Source organism: Schistocerca cancellata, chromosome 1 (genome assembly GCF_023864275.1).
Source record: "Schistocerca cancellata isolate TAMUIC-IGC-003103 chromosome 1, iqSchCanc2.1, whole genome shotgun sequence".
Lineage (NCBI taxonomy): Eukaryota > Metazoa > Arthropoda > Insecta > Orthoptera > Acrididae > Schistocerca > Schistocerca cancellata.
This window is the reverse complement of record NC_064626.1, coordinates 724135574-724158353: the sequence shown is the minus strand read 5'-3', so window position 1 is coordinate 724158353 and position 22780 is coordinate 724135574. Positions and strand designations below refer to the sequence as shown.

The 22780-nt window shown below is 39.5% G+C and overlaps 1 protein-coding gene across 4 annotated transcripts in view; it reads right to left on the bottom strand.

Annotated features, from left to right (window-relative positions):
- Window positions 1-463: 463 nt before the first annotated feature.
- Window positions 464-22780, bottom strand: part of LOC126185119 (coiled-coil-helix-coiled-coil-helix domain-containing protein 1) — a 79722-nt gene continuing 57405 nt past the window's right edge. For 3 of the 4 annotated variants that reach the window (XM_049927949.1, XM_049927955.1, XM_049927965.1), the window contains one exon: window positions 464-669. In XM_049927949.1, the coding sequence (XP_049783906.1) occupies window positions 553-669 (117 nt within the window). In that variant the 3' untranslated portion in view covers window positions 464-552. The remainder of the gene's footprint in view (window positions 670-22780) is intronic. The other variant, XM_049927941.1, reaches the window with a different exon arrangement.

Below are 22780 nucleotides of genomic sequence, written 5' to 3'. Positions count from 1 at the left end.
ATTCTTCTGCACTATAATTCTTCCTTCTTCTTCCTGAGTTCGCCCTTTAACTAATACTACTAGCATCTTCTCTTTTCTTTCATACATAGTTTTCTGTTATTCTCATCAGCTCCACGGCTGTCAACAACTATCTCCTCTGCTGTTAATTAGCTTCTTGGGGTTCCAAAATAAATATTTGACTTCTCTTTATATCTAGCTGAAGATAAATGTCCTAATGTTTATGGCTCACTATTGGCTGTATTCTGCATTCCCCCACTAGCTACTGTATTTTGACCAATTTTCTGAATATGTTTTTCCGGTTTTATGTAAACTTACATACTCTCACGTTTTTCCGAAGCCGGGTTGAAGTCTACATTTTACATTGTTAACTGCCCAACTGCTGCTTTGGAAAAAGAGATCTTGAAATAATTTCTTCTAGGGGATTTAGAAATTTTTAACACTTTTATTCACTTCCTTTGGAAGCAATTATATATATATATATATACAAACAACGCAATCAAATCTTACATTACAATTTTACCAAATATCTATTTTACTCTACGCAAATAAATTTTATGATAAAGGAGGAAATCTTCTCAGCAACTGATTTATTTGCTTGTGACTTAAATTTCTTTCACCAGGTGTTAAAATACCCAGCTTTTCCTGTGTATCCTTCAATTTCTTCTTTTCCTGTAAGCATAAGAACATGATATAATCACCCCTTTACAAATAGCAAAATCTGTTACTTTTTTCCTTTCATCTGGTGTGTGAATAGCTTATAAAAGATAGGATAACAACAAACACTTCAAGTACAGCACGATGTTCATTCCAGACCAGTACAGAAATACCTAAAACAGTAAAAATGTCACTGTGAAGAAAATAAATAATTACATAATTACATTCAGGACACTAGGGAGGAAGGCAGAAACGTCCCACTGACAATGAGATCATAAGGGATGGAGCACAAGCTTGGATTGGAAAATGGTATAGTAGTAATGAGATACCTTTTCATAGGAACCACTCTGGTATTGGTGCAAAATGATGTAGAGAAATCTAGAAAATCTGAATGGTTGGGTGATGATCTGAAATCTTATTCCTTTTGGATGTGAGTCCAGTATCTTAATCACTGTGTCACATTGTTCAATTCATTATACTAGTGAATGCGCTAGTGAAACCTTGATAATCTGATTTGTTGTATTCTCATTTAAGGAGTATATCTGTTTGGTACACATATTTTCTTTAAGTGTGTTTCCAGTTCTTGATTCCCACTTTCAAACCTAAGGCCATCAACTCATGCTTGTATGGTTCATTATTACACAGAGGCATCTGGTCCAAACTCATTGGTAGAAATAATGTTTTTTCTATCCTTTGCTGCATAGGCAGAACACAATTTATGATTGCTTGCATTGGTGGTAACACAGGGACCAGTGGAAAAAACAGTGAATGGCTAACTGAAAACATGTCCAGAGTGTAACAAAATTGTCTTAAGCATATACAAAAGTCCAGGGACCAATCCAAATAACAAACATAACACAGGCAAGGTCAAAACTCTACTATTCAATGGTGCATAACTAAAGGCTTCAAAGACTAGCAAGAGACTGGCTAGCAAGGGACAGACTGCAGTATTTACCAGCATAATCTCATCAGTGATTCGCTTGATATGACATGCTGGCCACAGCGGGAATGCTTTGCATGGGAGCCAGCTGCAGATGGAATACTTAGCCTGAGTATTGCTGACATGTTCTCCCTATTGATACTTGGGCTGTGCGGTGAATCTGAAACACTGATGGATACTAAATCCCTCCCCCCTTTAATTGACATTTAGGGCTGTAAATGGCTAAACCTGCACTGACCTTCACCAGAATTGGGGGAGAGAGGTGCTGGGATCCCGCCAAAGTTTCCTGTGGTAGTTACTCAATGAGATCGGCTGGGCCAGAAGGCAATGCAATATGTGGGAGATATGGTCGATAGATGGGTTCTAGGGCACAGCTTGGGCCTGCCTATTGGGTACTGAGTGCCAGCCATGGCAGAGAAGTTGCCAATGATTCAGCCTCCATGGGGGACTCAGTCTGGAAACGCTCAACTTCTGTCAATGGCATGGAGAGGGACCACTGTTGATGGTTGTGGGAGCCAGAAACGGATTAGGAGGAGAAAATGGTTCCACCCCCATCAATGGTCATTGTCGACCCCATGTTGACATGTAAGACAAGGATTAGGAGGAGGATATGGTTCCACCCCTATCAATTCCTATCAATGGTCATTGTCGACCCCATGTCGACACGTAAGACAAAGGCAGACGTTGTATCATGTTGTGGATGGAACTGATTCCAATGCTGTACAAGCAGCTCTTGGTAAGCTACAACCTGTAACAGTTGCCACCCTGTACTCTGGGGATGAGGCCTTGGGTCCACCTGGGGTTCCAGCCAGAAGTATGAGCCCAGACACAAAAGACCACATTGTAGTACAGCTGTGTATAGGGCCCACTGCGTCCTGTGCAGCAGATCGAAGTGGGCGCACAGTTTGCACCCAAGTAAAGAATCGTCCAGGCTACGTCCATGTTTGGAGGTGAGGTAACTGATGAGAACTTCCCCACAGTCGACTGTCATCATTATCTTGTGCATCTGCGTTTTCAAACTCCTGACCATCTGCTCGACTTGGAAATTGGATGCAGTATGGAATGAGGTGGTGGTCAAATGTTAAGTTCCACTGTATTTACAAAATCCTAATACACAGATGCTGTTTATTGAGGGCTGTTGTCAGGGTGGAAGGTGGTCATTATATCCAGCACAAGAAGTTTCATTCAAGCTTTATCATACTAAGTTTCATGCGATCACCAAGTACAAGCCTCTCATTTCACTATTTAGCCCCCATTCCAAATTTCCTGATAAGACAGTGCAGCAGCTTTAAGAGTGGTTATTGTTCCTTGTTAAATATGATGTGCAGGGTGCAGACAGTAGCTGCTGTGGCAGTGATAGCTATCTATGTCACATATGGAAAGTTAGAGGAGGCATCAACAACTAGAAACAACATTGCCCCCTGGAATTGTCCAACGAAATCAACATGCACTCTTTGCCACAGGTGGTCAGGGCATGACCAAGGGCTGAAACACTGTGCCAGACCTGGAAATTCCGGACAGTGTGTTCTCCGAAATGTTGACACGAGGCCAATACATTGCCTTCATTCTGCAGAGTTGTGAGGATCGCTAACTACTGCACTACTATGTACTGCGAATTACTGGGCAAATGGATGCTCCATAAATCAGATGGTGACATTGACTGGAAGTCATCAGTTCATCACAGAACACAACAGCGACTAATACCACAAACAACGCAGACACCAGAGGAATAGTGAAACAAAGTTTTTGCTGATGTAGTTACTTTGTGAGCTTTGTCAATTCAGAACACATTGCTCAGGGTTGGATCATATGACTATAAAGCTTTTACACTACCTCCTCTATCAGGAGAATGTCAGATTAATCAGTTAGCATATGACATGCCACACTGTTTACAGGAAAAATCACACTCAGGTGCTAAGCCTTGCAAGTAAGCAGCCCACATCTGTATGTCTGCTGATGCTGCTTAACACACTGGCTAAATTTCAGCCTATTTACAACTATGTGGGTTTAGTGACCATAACAGCCAGTCAGCAAACCACACACATCAGAAAAGCTCAACTACTGTTTTGAGAGTGAGCATAGTTTTTGCACAGCTTTTTACAGTTTGTTACTAGATGACAGTAAAACTGTACACTGGTATTCAGGGTCAGTTACTTGAGTTGCCTTGCAGTGCCAAACAAAACAACATAAATAGAACTCCTAACTCTCGCCTACCTCATCGAAGCAAGCAAATGGCTGATGGGCAAGCGAGAAAACTGAAGCTGCAGACTTTTGTTAGTTTTCCAGCAGTTGTGTCAGCAATTTCTGCTGTTTTTGATGGAATTTCCACTGCTGCTGCTGAAGTTCCCACTGTTCTTCGAGCTGTTGCTGCAGCCACAATTTTAGAAACTCAGGATCCATGCCTCACTGGGATAGCTGCATGGTGAGAAAGTACTAATTGCCATTTTGCTATCCTACACTGTGTAGGTAGAACACAGCTTTTTACAGTTTGTTACTAGATGACAGTAAAACTGTACACTGCAATGGTGGTAACGCAGAGACCAATAGGACTAACAGGCAGTTCCTGAGGTCAATGACAGTGTGTTTCACAAAGACAATGGCTAACTAAAAACAAGTCCAGAGCATAGCAAAGTCATCTTAAGCATATACAACAGCCCACAGAGCAATCCAAATCACAAATGTAATACAGACAAGTTCAAAACTCTATGTTCAGTGGCACATATCTAAAGGATTCAAAGACTAGCAAGAGATTAGTTATCAAGAGCTGAGCCACAGTACTTACCAGCATACTCTCATCAGCAGCTGCCTCCAAATGAGGTGCTGGCAGTGGTAGCAATGCTTCATGAGGGAGCAAGCTGTGGGTGGAATATGTGGCCCAGCTATCTCTGACATGTTCTTGGATACTAAAATTTATATCCCAAGCATCTGGCTGACAAGGAGGGCAGTGGTAGTGGTGTAAAGTTCCTGATCCTTTGCTTAATTGCCCTCAAATTCCAAACCTCTCTTCAGTGTCTTATGGTGAGAGACCAAATAATACTGTTGAATGTGATCTGTCCTTTGGATAGGGGCATTTGACTTGGCAGCCCTCTTGGTGTTATTCAAGAAGACCAGGCTAAGAGCTGGTACCAGGTTTCAGTCACTCCTTTCTCTTATATTCATGATCACCAACAACAACACAAAATGACATATTCTACATGCTCTCATCACAGCCACCTACATTAAACACTAACATCAGTTACTTCAAATAAATTTATTTGTGACTGAAACATCATGGTCTTCATGTGATCCCTCCCTCCCTCTTGTTCCAACATGACCGCACCCAGTGCAGAGCTCATCCTTTTCTCTGTAACAAGTAAGACAGTTCGCCTGTCATCTGGACCAAAATTAGGTAAGGGGGAGACAATTGTGTACTGCTATCTTTGCAGTACTAAGGGAAAGGTAAATCATTGGCCTGCTGTTCCAATTGCTGCTGCTTATTACATAATTTCACCAATGCTACTGTCTATTGGAGACTGCATACAGTAAAAGCCCATTTTTTACATTCCTGCATTTTACAATTTCCTGCTTTTTGCATTCATTTTTGCCAGTCGCAATACAAGTCTTATTCTCTCAGTACAATGCTGTCCTGTCATTAACAAGTCCGTATTACAACATTTCCCACATTTTACATTTTCTTTGACGTTATCATGACCTTTAACATTGATTTTCATACAGATTTCTGCAAAAAAGTGCATTATATCCCTGCTCAAAGTCAGCCTTGGAATAAAGCGAAATTTTAATTGTTGGCATGTTGGGTCATGGCCACCTGCATTATGGGTTTGTAGTATTTGGAAGCGTGGGAAGTATGCTGAGTCACTGCCTTAATGATAATCACATTCTGACAATAGTGACCCTAGTAGCAACCTTCCTTCTGCTCACAGAATTGTATAACAGCTTTAATATACTTTCACAGTTATTTACACACATAAACACTGCTTTTGAAGATAGGCATCTCTATAATCGGCTTTCATGAATTGTTGTTACTTCAGCACGAAATACACTAATCCATATGAGGCGTGCAATTTTAGGTTGGTATGACCTGATGTCAGACATAAACATTCCTCCTCAAGATGCTCCGTAACATAACAATTTCCATCCTCTTTTTCACACAATCTGATGTCCCTGAACTGAGTGAGCTCCTTGTTGGCAACAAGTTGCAGATTTCGTGTCTGTTGTTCTCTGTTTATGAAGACTATCAACTTCAGTGTTTTAACCAATATTGTGTTACAAGTTTTATGCACCATAATTTTATAATGATTATCAATAAATAATAAATCTCACATTAGAACAAAAACATCTTTTTGATACAGTTTCACGAAAGACTTTTGCTTCTGTGTTTTATTTACACTACTGGGCATAATCAAAACAAAAAAGGAAACCCTCATACGCATTCATGTGTGTCAGCATTCAGCCAAGGCCTTTCTGACTGATGCTTTGTACACTATGGAGTGACAAGTAGAGCTAATTGCTGTTAGAAAGAAACAGACACAATTAATTATTTCAGGTTTTTTAAATAGGCAAGATTTAAATTAGTTTAATTTCAGATTTTGAACAGTGTAAAGAAAAAGGCAGTAAGAGCAATTTATTAAGTTTTGAGTGTTGTGTTTTCTATGCTTTCCTGTATTTTACACTTTTCTGCATTTCACACCTTTTTGGTTCAGTCCACTGAAAAGTTTATAAAGGGGATTTTACTGTTGTTGGAGTTTCTAACTCAGCAACTGAAATTAGATGATGGTGCTATATAAATAATGGACAAAGTAAAGGTAACAACTCCCCGTACACGTGAGTTACTGAATGGTCGATATCAATTTAGTAAACTAGTGGAGAACATTGGAAAAAAAACCAATAAAAATTCTGAGGGAATGTCGCTCTAATAAACAGTCATTTTTATTTACAATTAAAGTACTTTTATTTATTTTTAGAGAATATCCACACCAGTTCCACCTTCACTTTTATTTAAAACTATGACTGGTTTTGGCTCCCAAGTGGTATCTACATAGTATCAAACAATGGAGTAAAACATAATTAGTAAAATGATAGCAATAAGCAACATCAACAATAATTTAAAGACATAAATGTTCAAAACAATTCTTCCATCTACTTCAAACAAGCAATAAACTAACATAAAGCATAGTGAACTAGTCTACTGTTAAAATATATGTTATGTAAATTAAATACTGCTGAAAGACAATTTATCAACAAACGTCATAAAAACACCATCTAACATAAGTCTCCTGACTTACATGTCAGGTGTCCTGAGTGGGTACAGGACAATTGCCAAGGTGTGCCAGGAGTAACACTCAAATAGAGGAGAGGCAAGTTACAAGTAGGGCCCACTGGAAGCAGGTAAGTAAGAAGCAGATGCAAGTTATGAGGTAAAAGCTAACAAAATGTTTTAAAAGTTAAATAAAATACACAAGACATTGGAATTAAATGACTGACATGGATGCACAATAAAGTTGTATAAAAGTATTATTGTGAAAGGAGAAAGCACAGCAGATGGTGCCCAGAGACCATAAGGTGAACGAAAAGTCCGTCTGGGAACCAATGATTACAAAATAAATGGAAGTAGCAAAGAACATCTCTGCATGCAAACACAATGTTCAAATGACCTGTAGCTGCAAGGAACTAAGCACGGCCTACAGTTTACAATAAATGGACGTGCTGCACTGTGTAAAGAGACATAACAGCATTAAAATTAATTACATTATGATACACAAATGCGTTCTGAAAGCTATCCAAGAAAATGATATTTCTCAACCTTTTATTTTCATTAAGAATATTGCTCTCCTTGCTGTGCACATGATTGTAGATTTCAACTTCCTCAAAAATGTCTATTGGGTACCTTTCTCCATTTTTTTGCAATGTTGTGAGGTTATTGGCAGTACAGCATTAGTGACACTGTTGTTTTTAAATTAAGTGAAAAGTAAAGGTAGTTTTGTCTTACGCATCCTTTCTGCCTTCTTCTATATGCTCTTTGAGTCTAGTTTTGAAATTTCTGCCTGTTTGGCCAATATAAAAGGTGTTGCAAACAGCGCAGTAGATTGTATAAATGCTTGCAGTTGCAGATTTGTTGTTTTCAGTACTGATATTGTGTACAAGTAATTGACATAGTGCGTTGTTGGTTTTGAAGGCAATTCCAACATCACATCTGTGAAACAACGCACTAAGCTTATGAGAAACATTCCCATAAAAGGGAAACAAGAAGAATTTTATCTTCTCGGTCACATTGTCACCAGCTATGTTGCCTGTTTTGAAGAACCTCAAGTTTAGAATTATATACCTTATTAACTATGGAGAAATGATATCCATTTTCTCAGGCAATCTGGCACAGTGTATTCAGTTCTTAGCTATTTTCTGTATTATTAAGTGGAATCTAAGTAATATGCTTATCACTGCTAGGAAAAATGCTTTCTTTTGCTGCTCTGTGTGGCAAGAGTTCTGAGAAATAATGACATAAATTGTTGTAGACTTCTGACAAATGTCAAACAAATGACTTTGATTGATGTTAGTAATGAATAATTTCAAAAAAGTAACTGACATATTGTTGAGTACTAACATTAGTAATTCCATTACATTTTATTACTGCACCATGAGATAATGTTTTGTGGGCTATGGGATGATTTTTGATTATCTCAATAGTTTTGTCTACAGGAATGTTTGTGTAGAGATTGGTATTGTCAAATGAGGCAAATGTAGCTCCTTGTGGAATGATAACTGGTCTAATTGGCTCAGCAATCATGTAGCAGTTTTTTACTCGGTAATTATTATACGAACCTGTCCTGGATAGATCACCTTAAAGAAGCATTGTCTGTGTGGGCAGAGAGGTTTGCGTATTCAGATGACACTAAGAGCTATGCCGGAGGTAATGTAGCTACTGGCAAGGCCTCCCACACCAGACAGGCCTTAGTCGATGAACCAGACGAAGCATGTCTCACAATGACCTATCTTTCCACTCCCTGTCCTTCATCCTTTCATATTTTTAAGAAAAGGGGAGATGATCCTCGACAGCTGAAGAGAAAGCAATTCACCTAGGGGAAGGTTACACCAAAATCAAATATCCCGGTCCTCTAGGTTGGGGGTTGGCGATGGGTTACCATCCCATCATGGAAAATTTGTTAATAGTAAACAGACTACAAGGAAGCCTCGGAATTTGGTAGAGGAGGAACCTTGTAGCAGTGCACGGTCTCCTGGGCCGGATTGCATAAAGTAAAGTAAGTAATTATCATATAAAATGCAATATGTTTGAGACAGTGTGTGTAGTTATTTAGATATTAAACAGCTCAGATTGTCAACTGCATTAACAATTGGTCTTTAACTGAGCTCTCAGTCTTGGTGTCAATGGATTCAGTAACTTTACAAACAATTCTCAATTTTATTAAGCAAAAAATTAGAATTTTCAACAGTCTTATTAATTTATGTTTGAAATCCAGAATGAGATTTTCACTCTGCAGCGGAGTGTGCGCTGATATGAAACTTCCTGGCAGATTAAAACTGTGTGCCCGACCGAGACTCGAACTCGAGACCTTTGCCTATCACGGGCAAGCGCTCTACCATCTGAGCTACCGAAGCACGACTCACGCCCGGTACTCACAGCTTTACTTCTGCCAGTACCTCGTCTCCTACCTTCCAAACTTTACAGAAGCTCTCCTGCGAACCTTGCAGAACTAGCACTCCTGAAAGAAAGGATATTGCGGAGACATGGCTTAGCCACAGCCTGGGGGATGTTTCCAGAATGAGATTTTCACTCTGCAGCGGAGTGTGCGCTGATATGAAACTTCCTGGCAGATTAAAACTGTGTGCCCGACCGAGACTCGAACTCGGGACCTTTGCCTTTCGCGGGCAAGCGCTCTACCATCTGAGCTACCGAAGCACGACTCACGCCCGGTACTCACAGCTTTACTTCTGCCAGTACCTCGTCTCCTACCTTCCAAACTTTACAGAAGCTCTCCTGCGAACCTGCAGAACTAGCACTCCTGAAAGAAAGGATATTGCGGAGACATGGCTTAGCCACAGCCTGGGGGATGTTTCCAGAGTGAGATTTTCACTCTGCAGCGAAGTGTGCGCTGATATGAAACTTCCTGGCAGATTAAAACTGTGTGCCCGACCGAGACTCGAACTCGGGACCTTTGCCTATGTTTGAAATGTTTAGTAGGAGCAGACTTAATCCCAATGATATTTTCAGTGAAAAGCTGAGTGTCTGCCCATGCTCAGTTTCTTATGGCTGCATGTTATATTAACATCATGTTTGTATGCAGAGATATCCTTCGCTTCTTCTGTTTGATCTGCTATTGTTGGTTCACAAATTGACTTTTCGTTCATCAGAGTATCTCTGAGCATCATCTGCTGTGCTTTCTCTTTTCGTAATAATACTTTTTATGTAACTTTTTATTATGCATCCATGTCAGTCATTTAATTCCAATTTGTTACATATTTTATTTAACTTTTAAAGTATTTTATCAGTTTCTATCTCATATTTGCCTCTTGTCTGCTTAACGGTCTGCCCCCTGCAAGACCTACTTGTAACCTGCCTCTCCCCTATTTAAGTGCCACTCCTAGACACGCCTCAACAGTCATTCTGCACCTTATAGGGGCTGGATTGAGACCTCTAGTGTTGTTGGGATGATGGAGCATGGAGACCTCTAGTGTTGTTGGGATGATGGAGCATGGAGTGTGGTTAAACAAGCTGGTTGGCATGCTGGATGCTTATGATACACCATTAGTGAAACAAAATTTATTACATTAAGGTTTACAATTGTATATTCTTCTCTTTGGTGACACTAAGGAGAGTAGCAGCACAGCACACAGTCCCAGACTGTGCTGATGCTGTCTCAGCAATCTATGGAGGGTGTCGGCCCGATTCATTCACATAAACATGTTGTTGCATGGGTGGCAGATCTCGCTGGTGGCCGGCGTAGCCTGTGCAGAAGGCATTACTGCCCTGGACATTGACTACCTATTAGCAGTGCACTCTCCTGAACACTGAAGGTGTGTGCTTGGCTACTCTCTCAGCAGCTCTGCACAGTTTGGAGATGGACAATGGACAACAGCATAGCCCTCCCTCCAAACGAGACCAGGGATGTCACTGACAGCTTTCAGGTACTAGTCAGCGACAGCACTGGCTAGCGTGCTTTACGAATACTGCAACAGGTGGACACTGTGTTGAACATCATTCATTCCACTCAGCAAGCCAGAGGTTAAGTATCCAAGTCTTTTCATCAGTGGTTGCAAAGTTGGCAGCACATAGTGACAGTGTACAGCAGACCACACAGGTAGCACTTTCAAGGGCAGAAGTTATCTTGGCAAATAGTAACAGCACATCACAGGTTTGCCTTCTAGCTGGTGTACTGCAATGTAGTTCATGGGAAGGCTCAGCAGCCTGAATGTTTATTCCTTCTCAGCTGAGGCAATGACATTAAGCCTAACCGTTGATGACTGAATGGGGTCTACTTCTCCAGGCTTATCAGTAGTCTTCACCATCCCTCTATTTCACAAGAATGGGTTTCACAGCTTCAGCTTGTTACCATTCAATCATATCAGTAGGTATATAAGTGTTCTTGCGAAACTTCTATTCTCTCTTGCAAAATTAAGCTGTGATGTTAAAACAATGTTATGTCTCTTCCTTGCTGAGGTCAAGTTGCTGAATTTATGATTCAAGACCTCTCATTTGCACAAGGAGAAGAAATATGGATATGGTCTGCTATTTGCAATGTCAGCTTTCTGCTTGTTTGTTGTTCCGATTGTGATATAGTGCATTGGCCTGGCTTGATGCTGGCTGGAGAGGACTTTGAGAAAATTTTACATTTGCACATAATAATACATTTATGCTGAGTAACATTCCCCTTTCCTATAAAAAATTCATCCCAATTTTTTCTTAGTTTGGATCTGAAACAATCTCATGACATGCATGTTGCATGGATGATTACATACTGTACAATTTTCTTTTACTTAAACATTTGAAAAGCATATTCATGAGGTTTTTATGTTCTGTTCTTAAGCCTGTATTATCTCTGCCGAGTTCTTATTCTCTAAAACAAGTTGATAGTCTTACTTATGTTACGCTTTTTAATTGCTTATTACTATTATTGACCCATTTGACACTTATTTGATGGATTGATGATTCAGGTGGATAAGTGGTTTTACATCTCAAGCAAAAGTAGAATGCACAAACTATTAGTAGAATCAGGGTAGAATTGGTAGTGGAAATGCTTACAGTCATTTATCTCTATAGTTCTGAATATATTGGAATATTGGAACATTTGCTCTGCCAACAATCACCCTTTTTGTGACACTTTTGCTTGTACATCTATGTAACTGATGACTTGAGGATGTAAAATTCCCTTTGTTCTGAGATTAATAAGACTTCTTGCATTTGTATTTGTTCCGCTTGTTTACAGTTCTCCATTTTATCACATATTGTAACATGCAGCAATTCTGCAGGGACTTCTTTTTGTGTCTGCCATAATCCTGCTAGAAATTGTGTTTGAAGCAATAGTGCAATCCTTGCACTGCAGTGTTGCCGCTTCTAGCCTAGTATCATTCAAGCTATCTGCTAATGCTCACAACAGCCCATCTGAATTCTTTCAAAGTCATTGATCACTGTCCGCACAATACTTCTTATACATTGTGCCAATTCCGTAGTCAATTCTCATGTTATTACGCACATTCTGTTCTATGTTTGTCAGTTGTGTAGTATGCCATTCTACTGTAGTTCTGGTGGTATCAATCACTTTGTGATTGTTTTACTATAATATTTAAGTTTTGTGTATCTTCACTGTCTGTCATGCCAAATATGCATCTAAACATCCTCTTTTATTCCTGGTTAATGTCCTGTGCTACTATTCCAATTAACTGGTTTAGTTGTGCACTCAACTTTTGACATGAGAGTCTTGGCTTGTGATACTTATTTTGTATTTTCTCCAAACCGTTCTCTCTCTGTGCTTCCTCATGTAATTTCATGAACATTTCCTGCAACCTGTGCACCTCATTTTGTATTTCCCATATGTCGAAAGTTAATCTTACTATCGACCAATGACTAGTTAATAGCACATCTGACTGTCTGGAGAATAATGATTCTGAACTGTATTCTGTACTCCTCCCTTGATGAAGTGAAGCATTATCAGGACTATGATAACCTTCCTGTATGTCCATGCTGCTACGCCATACAAGAGTACACCACATAAGAGAAAGGAATGTTTAATCAATTCCTTCCTTCTTCCAAAAATGTGTACAGATGTAAAGAAAAAGAAAATAAACTCTACTCTACCCAATAAAAATTCCAGAACTCTACTGTGCATGATATGTCAAAAAGTACATAGCCACACTTAAAGATAATGAATGTGCAGCAAAACTAAACAACGTAAGAAAAATCTGATCATAACTTCTTATTTCACAATCACAGTGCATAAGGAATATTGTGCATCTCATGATCGTCACTAGATACCTGTTTCCTAGCAGTTTTGGATGCTTTTTTTGAGACTGTGCAACAGATGGAAGTTGTGGTAAATTACTGGCAGCTCTCTGAATGATTTAAACTGGTTTATGTGTACAACATATGCTTTTGTTGACAATTGCAACTTAACATTTACTGGTGATGTCACTTCAAAGACTTGTTATGGACCATGGTACTTTGTTAAAAACTTTTTCCTTTTGGTGTACAAGGTTTAATTATTTTCCTCTTTGCCAAACTTCACATAAAAGTTTTGCGAATTATTTTACTGACTCGCTGTTAGCTCCAAGCTTGGATTTTATCATGGTGAAGGAGATGGCAGCTTTTTGCCACATACAACTTTGTATGGTGAAAAACTGGTACTGGTGAGCACTTTTGAATCGCACGCCGAAATTATGAACACTAGGTATGAGTCCCAATTACCTTATTGGCTGTTAACATACTGGCTTAACATTTGGAACACTTTCTGTTCATCAGAGACACGAGTATTGATAGGTGTGCCCCAGGGAAGTGTGATAGGACTGCTTATATCTCTACATACATAAATGAATTAACAGAGGTGGTAAGCAGTAATTTACAACCATCTGCTGATAACACTGTCATGCAGGGCAAGATGTCATCATTGAGTGACTGTAGGAGTATGAAAAATGGTGTGATGAATAACAGCTTGCTGTAAATGTGGAAAAATGTAAGTTAATGTGGATGAGTACAAAAATCAATCCTGAAACATTCAAATACAGCATTGACAGAATACAGCTTGACACAGTTAAATATCTTCGTATAATGTTGCAAAGTGATATGAAATGGAATGAGCCCTTCAGGTTGGTAGCAGGGAAAGCAAGTGCACTTAATTTTACTGGGAGAATACTGGGAAAGAGTAACTCATCCAAAAAGAAGATGGCATATAGAATGGCAGTGTGGCCCATTCTTGAGTACTGTGTTTGGGATCCTCACCAGGTTGGACTGAAAGATGACATCAAAGGAATTCAGAGGTATGCTGCTAGATTTGTTACAAGTAGGACTGATCAGCATGAAAGTATTGCGGAGATACTTTGTAAACTCAAATGGGAATCCCTGTTGGGAAGATGACGTTCTTTTCACAAGGCTCTACTGCAGAAATTTAGAGAACTGGCATTTGAGGTTGTCTGCAGAATGATTCTGCTGCTACCAACATACGTTTCGTGCAAGTTCCATGAAGATAATATGCGAGAAATTGTGGCTCGTAAGGAGACTTTTAAACAGTCACTTTTCCCTCACTCTGTTTGCAACGTGTAACAGGAAACAAAATGTCTAGTAGTGGCAGAAGGTACCCTCCACCATGCACCTTATGTTTGCTTAGTACGTATGTAGATGTCGATGTTCATTCATTTGCTTGTGGATGGAAGAGACTTGTTCTTAACTCTTGAATGCTAAGCAAAGACACAACTGCTTTGTTAGATTCGATAAGAAATTTGTACCTTGGTCTGTTGTAATGGTATCCAGTACTCCAAACTTGAGGCTCTGATTTTTTACTATGGCTTGTACTACTTTGTCTAGCTGGACGGTCTGAGGTTTCTACCATTTCATGTAACGAGAAAAGTGATCCATTATTGTTAATATTTACTTATACCGCACAGGGTTCCCATTAAATGGTCCTAAGAAGTCCAATGCAATCTTTTCAAATTGTCTGTCTGCTTCTGGTAATCCTTGCAATGGAACTTTTCGATAGCTAAATCAGCTCTTTGTGTACAAGTTACACAGTTTTTTATGTACAATTCACATCACATTTCCTAGTTTTCCAACAGTATTTTTCAGCATCTCTCCTAACCACAGATTTGCAACCACCATTACCTGCTAAAATGTGGTCATGTGCTTGTTACAAAACATAGATCCTGAACACTGCTGCAACTACCGTGCGTGGTCCACATTTTGTTGGTCTGCAGAGTAAACTGTCATGCATGATGAACTGTCACTGCAGTTTGAATGCCTGGTACTCTAAGCTTGTGCCTTCTAACAGTCAGCTACACTTTTATCTATTGTTTGCAGTACACCTGTTTTTCTGCTCAATGCGCCTCTATCTGTAAGCTTCTTTCCTGATTTATGAATTACTTAATAATCAAATTCACTCAGTTTGAGTGCCCATCTCGTTAATCTACTCCAGGCATTTTTTAATACTAACAACCAGTTTTGCAATGCATTGTCTGTTACTACTTTGTACTTTTGGCCACACACATAACTGCAAAAGTATGTAATTCAATAAATCGCTGCTAGCATCTCCTTTGCTGTCATTGAATAAGCTGTTCTGATGTTGAGTTGTCTAGTCTTGTAAACCACAGGGTGTTCTTTACCATCTACATTTTAACTGAGAACGCACCCAAATGCACTATTAAGATAATCACAAGAAAGGATGAATTATTTTTTGTAATCCGGGAATATCTACACTGGATCTGATGATAGTCTGCTTTTTCAACTTTTGTTTGTGAAAATGGCAATTATCCATGCTGAGGGTCAGATGTGCTGCGTATGGTCTGTTAAATACTTCTTCCAAATGCTTGACATGTTCTTCCACATCTATCAAAAATACAATGCTGTTGTCTAAGAGTATCATATAATTTTAGGTTTCAACTGTCCAATGTCTACAGAATATTGCGGATAGGATATGTGTCAGTGCGTGTTTTGGCATTCAAGTATCAATAATTGTTACAGAACATGTGGTGTCACCGCCAGACACTACACTTGCTAGGTGGTAGCTTTAAATCGGCCGCGATCCATTAGTACATGTCGGACCCGCGTGTCGCCACTGTCAGTAGTTGCAGACCGAGCGCCACCACACGGCAGGTCTAGAGAGACGTACTAGCACTCGCCCCAGTTGTACGGACGACTTTGCTTGCGACTAGACGTACGAAGCCTTTCTCTCATTTGCTGAGAGACAGTTAGAATAGCCTTCAGCTAAGTCCATGGCTACGACCTAGCAAGGCGCCATTAACCATATCTGAGAGTCTCACTTGTATTATCAAGAGCGATGTACCACAAGGATGAATTAAAGTTAAGTAAACAGAAGTTCCGTACTTTTCTTTATAGCATTCATTAAGTATCCTGTTTCAGACCTCACGCCAGCCGGCGTGTGTGTACGCGTGCCTTTCGGTTACCCGTCACTGTGGACTGGCTGTCTTGTCAGTCCACAACAGAACATGTACTTCTTAGTACCATCTGGTGGTTCCTTCAGGACAATGGTGACACTTTCACTCCACGGACACTCACAATGTTCTATTATTTCTTCTGTCAGTCGCTGATCAATAAATTTTTCTATCAATAATTGTATACACTTCGGCACATGGTATGGTTTCCTATAGACTGGAGCATTGTTACCTGTGGGTATATGACGATGCTTAACAGGACTGTTTGTGTTAAGCAAATAGAGACATTGTAGTAACAAAGGTTCCATCAACTGTCAATCACTTCCTTGCAGGTGATTCACTTTCTTACGTAATACAGATCCATAAAAAGTTTGCTTGTGACTGGTGGTCTCATGGCCTCTCAATACCTTTTTCATCCAGAAGATCTAAATTAGCAATCATCAATTTGGCAGACTGACCTTGTCCATGCCAAAATTATCTGGGTTAACAGGAACTATATACTCTCTGCTTATATTACTAATGCATGTCATGCGTCTGCCAAAACAATGCATTTTATCTAACTCTTCATTACTCTGTAGTGGTCCTACCACACTCAACACTTCTTGTAGTACATCAGTACCTACAGGAATACAAAGCAGCTTTACTGTACCTGGTGGTCCACTATCATGGGAACCAAACTTTAGTATACATGTTTGCAGCTCAGTCGGTAACACCTTCACAATTGGTGCCCCTTGCGGCACTGTCTCACTTGCAATTGTTGTTTCCAGTGGAAACAAAGTTCCACTGGGTTAAATTGTATACCACAAAAGATCGATTCTGGCATGATGTTTATCATGAAAGTTTAGTCCGAGAATCGTAAGATAACCTACATCAACATTCAGTAACCCTTTCAAGTACTCTCCAAAAATCTTTGCTCCAGTGATACAGTTGAGCTGTGTTGTCCCTAACGATTTCATGTCATTGTCATCAGCTCCACATAACCTGTATTGTAGAGACCTAAGCCTCTTCCTGCCTAAGAGATCCAGATCGACCGACATGTGCAACCAGGGCTACTAAAAAGTTATGTTCCTTGCCTTGTGTTCTACCTAACTAGCAGCATTCTATTCCCTTCTATTAGGAATGGTTTGCACCGGGTGATGTATCCCATTTGTGTTTAACAGTCCCTTTTTTGGGTGATGTTTCCCTTGTTTCTTATTTCTGCATTTTTGTGATTTATGACCGACTTCACCACAGTCACAGAATCTGGTTGGCAACATTGCTTCTGCAGATGACCCTTATGTCCATGTCTGTAGCCCTGTACTTCAGTGGTGAATACTTGATGGTCATTATGCACTTTTGTAGCAATATTATTTCTTATAACAATGAGGCTGTTCTAATAACTTCACTCAGAGTAAATGGATTCTTCATCCTGACTCTGTGTGACATTTTGGTGGATAAACTCCTTAAGAAAACACTGACAGCCTTATTTTCAGCTCCACACAAGGTAACTGCACGAGCTTCTGAACTTTGTGTCAGCTCATATGTTCATGCATTAATCTTATGGATTCCATCCAAAAAAAGATTCCACTGACCATTTGGCTTCTGCACTAATCTACTCAGTTTCTCTCAAAAAAATCTAGCCCTGTTTTCCTTTCGGTAGCACTGGCGCAAACCATCAGCCAGCTTCTAGAATGTCCCTGCCTTGCTAAGTACCTCATGATATATTATGTACCTTTTAGCTTCACCCATGAACCATAAGTTAGCCATATGCAAACATGTTTCAATTGTCCAATTACACCATTTGATGGCAGTTAACATATCTCTAATGAAAACATACTCTGTTGTTTTTCTGGAAAAAGTCATTAAATTTGCTGCTAGTGGATCCAGAGGAGAGGAGGGTGCACTTAATACAATCTTAACTTCTCCTGACCCTGATTGTAACTGCTATACCATGGCCTGTAAGGTTTCCACTTGCTTAAACAGGTCTCCATTTTCCCATTCATATATTTTTACTCACTCTGTTAAAGCAGTGACAGTTTCACCCACAGTAGCAGCCCGTGCTTCCATCATTTTGAGGATTCTCCTAGCGCCATTACAAAAGAAACATTAGGGAAAACTACACTTATATTACACACAACAATACAACAAATTAGTTCCTACAGCAGGTAATTGCCAACACGACTCTAAACAGTCTTGTGCCAAGTGCCCAAACCTTCTACAAAAGTCAAACGTACCTGTTATTGTCTTAGTGTATGGCAACACATGACCTAATAAATTACAAAATTTGCATCTCACTAGCTTTAAAGACATTTCCCTAGTATTTTGTCTGACCAATGACAAGTCTACAGGTTCCTGTGGTTCAACAAATGACACTTTGAAAGCAGAAATAATGTCCCTATGATTCAAAGGCCACAAACAACATCACAATCAGAAAGGCCAACAGAAAAGTGCTCACTCATCACACTGCACTGAATCAGGTTTGAGGTCCAGACGGTGATTATGATGATGCTGCTGCTGCTGCTACGATAAGGGCAGCTGACATAAACACCACTGATACAACATTAGCAGAACAAGACTATTACATTAAAGTTTACAATCATGTATTCTTCTCTGTGGTGGCACCCAGCCTACCGTATTTACTCGAATCTAAGCCGCACTCAAATCTAAGCCGCACCTGAAAAATTTGACTCGAAATAAAGGAAAAAAAATTTCCCGAATCTAAGCCGCACCTGAAATTTGAGACTCGAAATTCAAGGGGAGAGGAAAGTTTTAGGCTGCACCTCCAAATCGAAACAAAGTTGGTCCATTGTAATATGAGACACAATTTATTTCGAATGAATGACGATACAGCTACAGTAGTTTGGTTCCAGTCGTAAGCTTAGCAGTTAAGCTTTACCACGTAGCCATTGCTATGCGTCAGGCGCTCCGTCCGTATTTATACGGGTACCCTTCCTTTTTCACGTGCTTCGTCTGGTTTGAATCGATTGCTTATTTTGCTTTGATCTGATAAATGCCATTTTCTTTGTTATAGGTGTTCGCGTCACTCTTAAGCTGAAAATGCATTACTGCACTGTGTCATGCATTGTTTGTCGCATTCTGATAGTGCGTGTTTACGGCCTGTCGCGGCTCGCAGCATGGCTTGCTTTTGTGCATCCTACCGCCGCGTACAATAAAAAGAAGAGAGAGGAATCGTCTCATAAGCGAAACAATGACAAGACTGCTATTTGTTGTTACTTACACTGCTGCTTTCTTTGATAATGATCAACAAGAATCAAATAATAGACTGCGTATGATAGAACATGTTCTGAACGAGAGTTAGGCGAAAATTTTTCTCCGTTTGAAAATCTTTGCGGCCGCTTCTTTATTACATCAAATTCTGCACAGAAATTAGAGTCATCTTAGATTTAAAAATCTAAGTCACTTGCCGTGCTTCATTTCTGGCTGTATCACTATTAGGCATAAGAATAATACGAATATAAACATGAGACGATACGTATATTCTTCCGCGTTTGCTGTTACCTCACTCTAGTTTCATAGTTTATTAGGCAGACAGGATTTAAATGAGATAGCAGCAAACACGAAAGAATACGTGGCAAAATGTTTATATTCGTATTATTCTTATGGTGAAGAGAATACTGTATGTGATTCAAAATTTCATCAGGTTCCTATTAGCAACCATCTCTTCTCACAGATAGGAAAAAATTCAGAACGTAGAGTTGGCCATATTGACAAACATCCCAAACAGTCTTGCCAGTCAGATTTTCGTAGTACACTGAAATTATGCTACATTCGAAGATGAACAATACGGAATTTGTATTTACTTCGTTGGATAATGTATGAAAATGCAGTGGTCGAAACTCGCGGCGGAGAAAAAAACCTCGTCTTCCACTTTTTTTAAAAAAATTATTTACTGACGCAGAGGTTTTGGTGCCAGTATTTATCTTTGTGCCTACAAAGCATGCCTGTATAGCGCTACATATATTCGACGGGAGAAGTTAGTTGTGGCAGCACCTACCAACATTTTTCATAACTTCCGCTTGCTTTGCACTCGATTCTAAGCCGCAGGCGGTTTTTTGGATTACGAAAACCGGAAAAAAAGTGCGGCTTAGATTCGAGTAAATACGGTAGCAGCAGTGCAGTGCATGGTTTCAGAATGTGCTGATGCTGTCTCAGCAATCTATGTTATACCTGGCTGCCAATGACCGAATATGGCCTATTTTTCCAGGCTCATCAGTGGTCTTCATTACTCCTTTATTTCACAAGAATGACTTTCTGGGCTTCAGCTTGTTGCCTTTCTGCCATGTCAACAGGCTCATTTTTTTCTTGTGAAACTTTTATTCTCTCCTGTGAGATTCAGCTGTGCTGTTAAAATGACATTATGCTTTCTGCTTGGAGAGGCCATGTTGCTGAGTTTATGATTCAGGGCCTCTCACTTGCATGAGGTGAGGCAGAAATCTTCCAGGTTTGTTCTGCTATGTGCAATGTAAGCTTCCTGGCTGTTTGTCATTTAAATTGTGACACGGGACATTGGCTTGGCTTGATGCTGGCTGGAGAGGGCTTTAAGAAAATTTTACATTTATCCATAATACATTTCTGCTGTGTAACAGCCCTCTCAAGATGCTTGACAACAGGATACATATGAGACGGTCCGTTCCAAAACTGGTCTTATCCAATTTTTTTTACGAAATTAGTGAAGCCTGCTCCGGTTTTCTTCAGTACCCAGTGCATTGACTGATTAGTCTATACTCACTCGAAAGTTGTTCTTTACCGTAGAAATCATTAGCTAAAAATCGGTCATCATTCCAAAACTTGCCTTATTTACTCCAAGTGTCGTTCCAATAGTCGCCTTATCCTACCAGCCAATGAAATTCTTCATATTCCAGTCAAAGGAAACGCGCGATATTTTTCCCGCGTTTTTACAGCTGTTGTCAGTAAAGTCGTGTGGAGCTTTGTGACAAAATAGGATTACGATGGAAGAAAGAATTACTCCAGCTTCAAAAGGCAAAGCAAGATGTTGTAAAAGTGATCATGCTTTATGGAAGGAAACCAAGGAAAAATATAAAAGGTAAGAAAGACGTCAAATTTGTGCAGTGTGTTTACATGACTGCTTTAGGCTCTGGTGTCAATGATCAGTGAATGTATAAAGGTTAACAAAACGGTGGTGGTGGCTGCTGAAAATAAATTTTAGGTGTTCACAAATTTTTAGTAATACAATAGATTGTTTGTGCAGATATTTTTTTTTAATTTATGGTGACGAGCAGTTTCAAAACTCTCAGGGCTTTATAATCTGTAGTAGATCGCCCCAACATTTACTCCATACAAATTTTTTGATTCAGATAAACCTCAAAGTGCGAAATAGCATTTTCTGTAACAGTTATGATGACGGTCTGAACAAATTTATACAGCTACAACCACTGAGAATAATAACAGTAGTAATAATGGTAGTAAAAATAATTATTCGCATATTTGAGGAGTGTGCTACCATCTAGCGGGATTTATGTCACTCAAATGGGGACATACATCTTGAAAATGTCTGTCGTAATGTGCTGCCACCTAGTGGCATTGACGTAAACTCTGTGTTACATTTAACAGTATTCAAAGAATTTAATAACTACTACATCCACAAGGTGTCAAAACTTTGGGTGTTCACATGCTCTTGTGCTCTTACACAGCAGCTGCCACTGCAAAATGGGAATGTAACAATATTATATTCCTCTGATTTAATCGAACACCACATAGGGCTTTTATTATTAGTGTCCTCTTCATGTCCCATTTACATCAGGAGCTATTTTCAGGCCATTATTTTTATTGTTACAGGCATGGGTCAATGAAACCACCACAATATCCACAATGCAGTCATAATGGACCAACGTACAAATGCAGGAAATTAAGAATGTTAGACAGTCAACAGTTCCGTAAGAACTTCTACAGCTCTCCCAATAAAGTTGAGCAAGACACTTTTATACTGAAATATCTGAGAGCAGAAAAGCCTAAAAGAGACAGACGTGCAAAAGAAGGTAGCAGTAGGAAGAGTGTTGCTATTGAGTATTTTGTTAAACTTGGTAATACCGATAAATTTCAAGTAAAAGTGTGCCAAAAAACATTTCTCAATATTTTACATGTCAGTAAAGATAGAATTCAGAGAATTGCCAGAAATCACTACCAAACCAGTGAAATGCCTAAAGAGAAAAGAGGTGGTGCTAGAGACAGGCCACAGTACGATGCAAAGAGACAATCTGTAAAGTCTTTTATTGAACGTTTGAAGTGCTTTGCCGAGGAAAATCATTGGAAAGAAAATATATTCCCGGAAACTTAAGCATTGCAAAGTTACACAGGATGTATAATGCAGAGGTTTGTCATGATATGAGTGTGAAGCGATGGTTCTTTCGCAACATTTTCGCAACAGGTTACAACATCGGTTTTGGTTCACCTGTAAAAGATGCATGTTCTACATGCATTGACCTTAAGGGAAAAATTGAGCATGCAAAGGTTATGTCAGAAAAGAATTTGATAATTATTCAGTTTAGGATTCATAAGTCAAAAGCTAAAGCTTTTTAGGCAAAGCTGCAAGAAAAAATGGGATGATATGCTCACAATGTCATT